Source organism: Neophocaena asiaeorientalis, unplaced genomic scaffold (assembly GCF_003031525.2).
Source record: "Neophocaena asiaeorientalis asiaeorientalis breed wild unplaced genomic scaffold, Neophocaena_asiaeorientalis_V1.1 scaffold183, whole genome shotgun sequence".
Lineage (NCBI taxonomy): Eukaryota > Metazoa > Chordata > Mammalia > Artiodactyla > Phocoenidae > Neophocaena > Neophocaena asiaeorientalis.
The window spans coordinates 821,701-829,464 of record NW_020175199.1 but is presented as its reverse complement, the minus strand read 5'-3'; the positions used below and the strand labels follow the sequence as shown (position 1 = coordinate 829,464).

General features: G+C 49.5%; 1 protein-coding gene across 1 annotated transcript; it reads right to left on the bottom strand.

Moving 5' to 3' along the window:
* Nucleotides 1-3,843: 3,843 nt before the first annotated feature.
* EGR2 (early growth response 2) lies at nt 3,844-6,822 on the bottom strand. Its single transcript, XM_024765236.1, has 2 exons — nt 6,570-6,822; nt 3,844-5,229 (listed from the first exon to the last, which is right to left on the bottom strand). The coding sequence occupies exons 1-2, from the start codon at nt 6,736-6,738 to the stop codon at nt 3,980-3,982; spliced, it is 1,419 nt and encodes a 472-aa protein (XP_024621004.1). The 5' UTR covers nt 6,739-6,822; the 3' UTR covers nt 3,844-3,979.
* Nucleotides 6,823-7,764: the final 942 nt, after the last annotated feature.

Sequence of the window (7,764 nt, the reverse complement as noted above, 5' to 3'; positions counted from 1 at the left end):
TTTAGAGGTAAATCTTATTTGATTATTGCAAAAGGGAAAAGGAAAATATTACTTGCTATGATGCCTACATTTGAATTGCTGTTAAACATTCACAGTCTGTATGGTAAGATTATGTTGTACTAAAAACTGGGGGCCTTCTGCAGATTCTAAAGTCCAAGTAATAATATAAACTTAAAATTAATAGTTTATTTCCCTGAGTGTGATCTTTGAAACAGCCTGATTGACAAAACATCTGAAATTATTTAACATGCAATCATAACTATTTTGCTGCAACGAAAACACTCCTTTTATATTTAACCTGAGGAAAATAAGCTAGTGTAAGAAAACAAAAATACTTTCGTTCACGGAGGAAAGAACCTTTGGACTTAAATATTTTCTTGTCTTTCCTTTTTCTGTAAAGTTTATTTAATTGTAGTTTGGATTGGCAGCATTTTAGGCACTTGTGATGATACTGACCATTCTTTCCCACCACCACCACCCCTCAAAGTAGTATCGAACTGTTAAAGCATCACTACAGCCATTTCTAATATATGCCAAACAATTTGCCTTCATTAGCAGTTAGGATATTGAAATTAAATAGCCTGGTTTATTAATAATTGGAAACCTTATTTAGGTTTAATAGACCTATTTTTAATGTGTACTGAACCATCTCAACTGCATTATGATCTTTAAGGAATTACTCTCCAGAAGTTTATTTTTAATAATTCCCAGTGGGCTTCCCTGGTGGCGCAGTAGTTGAGAGTCCGCCTGCTGATGCAGGGGACACGGGTTCGTGCCCCAGTCCGGGAGGATCCCACATGCCGCAGAGCGGCCGGGCCCGTGAGCCATGGCCGCTGAGCCTGCACGTCCGGAGCCTGTGCTCCGCAACGGGAGAGGCCACAACGGTGAGAGGCCCGCATACCGCAAAAAAAAAATAATAATAATAATAATAATTCCCAGTAACAGCTGAAACATCAATAATATTATTTAATAAAGCATATTGAACAAAAGAAAGACAGCTTTATATGCTTTATTTCTTGAGCAAAGTAAAAAATGAGACACCTGTGAACAGTACCCTGAATGTTTCAAGCAGATAAAATCTGATTAAAGATTGACCTAACCTATTGAAATCAAGGAGTAAAATCCACAAGCTTGGCTCTGAAAAAACACCAAGGTGTGTTCCTTATGGTATGTATGTTATGCCAGTTCACCAAGCCCACATCAAGGCAAATCACCAATATGTATTTCATCTTATTGAAAAGAGATTTTTAGTCTGTTGCTTCGTTAATAATTGTTTACATTGTCTTAATTGAAGGTGCTCTGAAATTAAAATTTGGCAAGACAATTATAACATAAAACTTAGGTGTATTATATTTTAATATAATGACATTTTGGTAGGAGAGTAGTATCATTAAAAACACAATTATCAAAATGTGGCATTGTTTTATACATACTTCTTTAAGAAAATTGGCCAAGCAAGGATGATAGTATGCTGACAAGCTAGGAAATATGAATCTAATGGAATGACACCAGTCACTAGAACAATCTGACACTGAAGTTTAGAAACTTCCATTTAGTAGTTATTAGAGGTATTGTGCAGCTTTGAAATAAGGACAGGAAGGAAATAAGGGTTAGTTACTTTCACAAATTAGATTTCGAATTCTAGTGCTGGTAAGGGCAAAAAGTAGTTTCCAGGAGAAGCTGCCACTGCTGTTCTAAAATACAGGCCATCTGTTATCAGCCACGCCTGAGAGAGTCTAACAGTGCCAAAGGACAAACAGATGACAGGGTTTTCAGATGATGTAGCTAAACAGTGGGCACTCCAGTGTGTTACATTTGTGTAAGGATCCAGAGGCAGCAAGTTACGTTAAATGATATTTAGGTCCAATTTTAGAGTAAAGAAAGATAACTTCACAAATACAATCTGCATTGTATGATACATAGATAACTATTGGGGGGTGAATTTATATTTTAAAATCACTACAAAAGGCTTGCAGTAAAATGACCCCTATAGTGTATTGTTTTGCAAACCATTATCCAGTGCCATGGAGGACCATTTTTGCCTATTTGATTCAGATTGTCTTTGAGGTTTTCTTAAGGCTGGTATACGCTTATCTAAAAAGGTGAACATTTTAATAGTCTCCAGACCCACCAAACCTATGGCAGTGTAATGATCCTTCTGAATAGGTGTAATTGGGGAGACAAGGCTGGAGAGAAATGAGTCCTGGGGTAATTCCTTTGGCAGCCTATTAATGCTGTCATCAGCAGTGTCTGCGTGCATTTTTGATCTGAAGAGGTGATAGCGCTTTTCAAAAAGTTTTCTGCGGTCATGAGAGTAATCCTGGAACCTGAAAGTCATTTCCAGCTTGACCACGCCACCACACTTTCCACAAAGCCACATCTCGTCTGAGTTCCTGGCCCTGGTCAGGGTTCTGAAAACAGCCGCAAATGTGTAGTCTCCGAGTGGGCACTTGTTTGTAAGTATTTATTTTCCGGAGCCCACTCAGGAGCAGAGAGTAGTTATAGGCTGTTATAGAGGACGGAACAATGAGTCAAAACAACGCCTCCCCACTTTTACACTAATGCATGGGGGAAATCCCCAGAACGCTAGCGTTTGATTGTGAATGGAGATTGCTTTGGGGTGAGAGGGCTGGTGTCAGAAAGGCTAGCAAAGAAGACTTGGAGATCCTGGCTTGGTCAAAGTACTAAAACCCACTGAGTACTGTTGAAGTCCCACCCAATAAATCTTTCATAAGTAATTTCTAAAGCAAAAATATTGTTGAAAAGTATTTATTTACACCATAGTCATAAACCATTCCTTATCTGAACTTTAGTTAGTGGTTTTGTGTTAGAATAAATCATTTATATTTCCACAACTATTAAGAGCTAATAACCAAACAAGTCAGCTCCAGTAGCATTATTTACATTCCCATCTGCAATTTGACTACAAAGGTAACACTTTTAAGTCACAAAACAGAGCATACAAAAATATACTTTCTAAAAAAAATTCCAAATATTAATAGGCAGAAATATACAGCCATACTAAACCCAGGGAATGATGGTTTTTTTTTCCATAGTAAGGCAATCCATTTACATGCAGACCCTGTAACATTGTCTACATCACACAAGGCACCAAGGACACTTCCAACACAATTGCATGCATCCTAGTTTCAGAGAATATATGTACATCCCCCTTTAAATAAGTTAACCTCTGACTCATTTTGAGATCATAAATGCTTTACTTTTTTTCCCAAAGGTTCAGAACTTGGAGAACAGTGCACATCAAAAATACACAAAATCTGAATGGATATACACTGAAAAAATAGTCTTTACATTTCTCAAGCCACTCAAAAAGGAGCAGATATTGCTATGTCCCTCCCATCACATTGCACTTCTGTTCTCGGAGTTTATAATACATATTGCTTAAAGGGTTGAGATGACTAGATAAGCTTTGTTTCACTGTTCTAGGGCCGCAGAATGCAGCTTTATAAAGGCCATGCTTCACCCACTGTACAGCATCCCCCAAATCAGTCCCAAGCCATAAAGTGCACATCAGTTTTGCTTCTGCCTTTTTTGCTATCCCCACCTGAAGGGATGAGCATCTCCCAACCTACTGTAGAAAAAGTCTCAGATCATTTCTGACATCCAGAGTCAAAAACCTGTAACCAGTCAAAGTAAGAGAGGGGAAACAAAACCTAGTCAAACAACCCTTTAAAGTAGGGTCATGCCTCAGCCCTCTAGGCCAGGGACCCCCACCCAACCCCCTTCTGAGCCTCCCCATTACCTTGGGGTGACAGTCAACTCACCTAAGAGAGACTAAGGTGGGCTAACTTTTAGGAAGGACCTGCTTCTAAGTGGAAAGGGGAGGGGGCAGTGCTAGGCTCCTAAGGCCCTTTGCCCAAGGAAATGAGGGAAGGGCAGGAATGGGTGGTAGTGTTTGTCGTGCAGCTCCAGTGGATGAAGGGCCTCAAGGAGCTGGTGTGTCAACCTGAGTCTCATCTCAAGGTGTCCGGGTCCGAGATGAGCAAGGGCCGAGGGACCCTCCACCAATAGTGCTGCTGTTGCTGCCGCACAGGGTGCCCCCAGCCTGCGCGCCCCCAGTGCAGGAGGTGGTGGAGGCGGCCGGCACCGACGAGGAGGGGCCACCGCTCTTGCGTTCCTTCTGCCTCAGGTGGATCTTGGTGTGGCGCTTCCTCTCATCACTCCGGGCAAACTTGCGGCCACAGTAATCACAGGCAAAGGGCTTCTCACCAGTGTGGGTGCGGATGTGGGTAGTGAGGTGATCACTGCGGCTGAAGTTGCGCATGCAGATCCGACACTGGAAGGGCTTGTGCCCCGTGTGGATTCGGATGTGCCGTGTTAGCTCGTCGGAGCGGGAGAAGCGCCGGTCACAGCCTTCTGCTGGGCACGGGTAGGGCCTCTCATGCACTGGGGTCTTGCTAGGCCTGTTGGGGTACTTTCGAGGCCTCAAAATAGGCCGCAGCGGCAGATGGTGTGGGTTATAGGCGGCAGCAGCAGCAGCTGCAGAGCCGCTGCCAGGTAGCCGGGGTCCCTCGCTGCCTCCACTGGCCCCTGGCCCTGTGGCCCCAGCACTGGGCCCTCCCAGGGTAAAGTTGCGGATGGTGGAAAGTGGAGTGAGTGGAGGGGGGACTCGCAGGGAGTCCAGGGGGCAGGGAAAGGGCTTGCGGTCTGGGCCAGCTGCACCATGTAGGTCTCTCTGGCACTGTGATGGGAAAAATCCAGGATAGTCTGGGATCATGGGGAAGAGACCTGGGTCCGTGGCTGGCTTGGGGGACGGGTAGGAAGGAGGTGGTGGGTAGGCCAGAGAGGAGGAGGTGGAGGTTGTGGCTGCCGACAGGAACGCCGAGGGGTCCTGGTAGAGGTCTCCTGTACAGCCAGAATAAGGAGGAGGCGGCGGTGGAGAGTAGAGGTGGTCCAGGTCAGGCTGGGTCTGGGACATGGCGCACACACCCAAGGGTCCAGTGGCCAGTGGGTTGGGGGAGGCAGAGGTGACGCTGGATGAGGCTGTGGTGGAAGCTGGGGAGGTGACCCCTTGCAGGATGCCTGCACTCACAATGTTGATGATGCCTTCTGGGTAGCAGCTAGCACCGGGGTACTGGGGGTCGATGGAGAACTTGCCCATGTAAGTGAAGGTCTGGTTTCGGGGTGCAGAGACAGGAGCAAAGCTGCTGGGATATGGGAGATCCAAGGACCTCTTCTCTCCAGTCATGTCAATGTTGATCATGCCATCTGGGGAGGGGGAAGGAAGAATGGAGGTGGAGCAATGAGAATGCAGCCAAGAATCCCTTCTCACCCCTGTCTCACATGAGTCCAACCGCAAGGCCCAGGATCTTACACTGTAGAGCTGAGGCGGAGTTCAACAGGTGAGGAAATTGTGGCTCAAAGACGGAAGAGGCTAGCCCAATATCCTACTGTGGCAGCCAGTGACAGTCTAGGATGCAAACTACCTCCAGGAAAGCAGATGAGCTACTCCCAACCCCCATATACAGCCATCTGTGGCTCTAGTCCCCAATAAAAACACCCAAAAATAGCAACAAGAGTATTAAAAATTCCCCATCTGCCTGGAACTTCTCTCCCTCTCCTTTGCCTGGGGGGGTCCCACGGCTGGGGCAGACACCACCCAGAAGACTGATCCCAGCCACTGCCGCGGAGGTGTCAGCCTGAGAGGTGAGCCAAAGAAGGGGGTCAATGATTTCCCAGCTGCTACCCAACCCAGGTGCCTTCCTTTCCTCCCTCTCCCACTGCTGGAGGGAATCGGGCTCTGCGATGGAAGGAGTCTATAGGTTCCCTTCTCCTCCCAACCTTTTCAGCCTTGCCCGACACCCGCGCGTCCTCGCCCCAGCCCAAAGACAGTGGCAGGGCTTCGGGGAAGGCGCGGGGGTTGCGGGAGACCACTTTCCACCGCATCGCCAAGGAGACTCGCGGCACCGGTGCCCGATGGGCTTCCCTCGGCAGCCAGGGGGCCCCTTCCCGCCGTTGCCCGCCCTCCACCTCCTCCTCCCCGAGTGGCCAACCCCCTCAATTTCGTGGGCGGCGCGCAGGTGCGGGCGCTCCTGCAGGCCGCAGGGGGAGCGCGCTCCGAGATTTTCCCCGGGTCTCCTCTGCCGAGGAGGGAGCGGCGGACGCTTTCCTCTGGGGCTTCTCCGCCGCTCGGCTCTCCAGACGCGCAGCTTTCCTCCAGAGCCCCGAACTTTCCCGTCACTTTGCCCCTACCCCGGGAGAGGGGCGACTGGGGTGCGGCCAGCGGAAAGGCCCGCACAAGCCCAGAAGCCTGGTGGGGCACCTCTCCTACTCTCACCCCTCGCCCGCCGGGGGCTGGGCGCGCCGCGGCGCACGCACGCTCGCTCGCTGGCAACCTGGTGCATCTGCCCGCGCGTCCAGCTCCAACGCCCGGATCCCCGCTCACGCGGGCTCCTCCTGCACCCCCTTCCATTCTTCAAAGCCAGTTCAGTCAACGCCGTCCACCTCGCGCCCCGACCCTCTCTTCCAAGTCCTGCACATGCACTGAAACCCCCCCACCATCTCCGAGCTGCGTGGGTCCCTGTCCGCGAAGGGGGCAAGCGGCTTACCTCCGGCCACTCCGTTCATCTGGTCAAAGGGGCCTCCCAGTTCGGCATTGGGGAAGATGGTCACCGACGTCGCGGCGAGGTCCTCCACCGGGTAGATGTTGTCAGACAGCTGGTGCACAAAACCACTGAGAGTTACTGGGATTTTGTCTACGGCCTTGGCGGTCATCATTTGCTCCTCGCACAACCTGGAGACCCAACTCCCTCGCTACCTGGAGTGTCAGAGAAGCCGTTTTGGAGAGGGATTGGACTGAGCCTAGGCAGGTATCTCCTTTTGCCCTCCACACTTAAAGGCAACTACCACCTCAAAAAAAAAAATCTAACAAATAAAACTAGCAAACAAGTTGCTTTTTTTTTTTAAGAAGAAAAATGGCTATTTGCCACTGACTCTCTCCTGTGTTCCGGCTGGGAAGCCAGGAGTTGCTGGTGTAGTGTTATTATAACAGTCAGTGTGTCCCCTCGCCGAGCTATTAATCAATTGCTGCTCTCCGGGTTAGACGGAAAGTGTTGCTCTAAGTATTTATGGGCAGGTCCTCAATGCCCGTGACGTCACTGCCCATATATGGACTGAGGAACAGGGCTGGGCCAGGCGGCTTTTGCCGTCACATGGCCGATTTGCATAGGGGCTCGGCTGCGCGGGCTCCTCCGGGCTCGCGACTCCCGGCTGGCAGCCCGCGAGGATCCGCGGGGGTCTGGGGCGCGGGGCCCGAGCCGCAGGCCGGATCCAGAGCGCAGGGCCGGACGGGGATAGGGCGCGCCACGGGTCCGGCTTAGACCACTGTGGGAGAGCGATCGGTCCGGGCTGCGGCGCGGCCTCCCGGGCGGGGAGGAATTCCGGTTCTCCGGGACTTTCCAAAAAAGGCGAAGATCCGGTGCCGGCAGCTCCGCCTCCCCAGCCCTTGTTTGGGAGCCATTCCGGAAAATTAAACTTCGGAAAGAAACCGAGCGGAGCCGAGACACTACAGTCAAACCCCTACTCACTTTCTTGGCAGCTCAAAACCGCAAGCAAAAGGAGGCAGAGAAGAAAAAAAAAAAAAGCTGCATGCATTCACGGAAGCTGACTGCTTTTTTCTGAATTACTTGGTGGAAAGAAGTAGCTGGTGATAAGAGTGAATGCGGTATTGCTTTTTTGGAAAGTCTGTTCTATTTATACAGGAGCGAAAACGGAACAGGTTTGGGGTTGTTTGTTTGTTTAAGT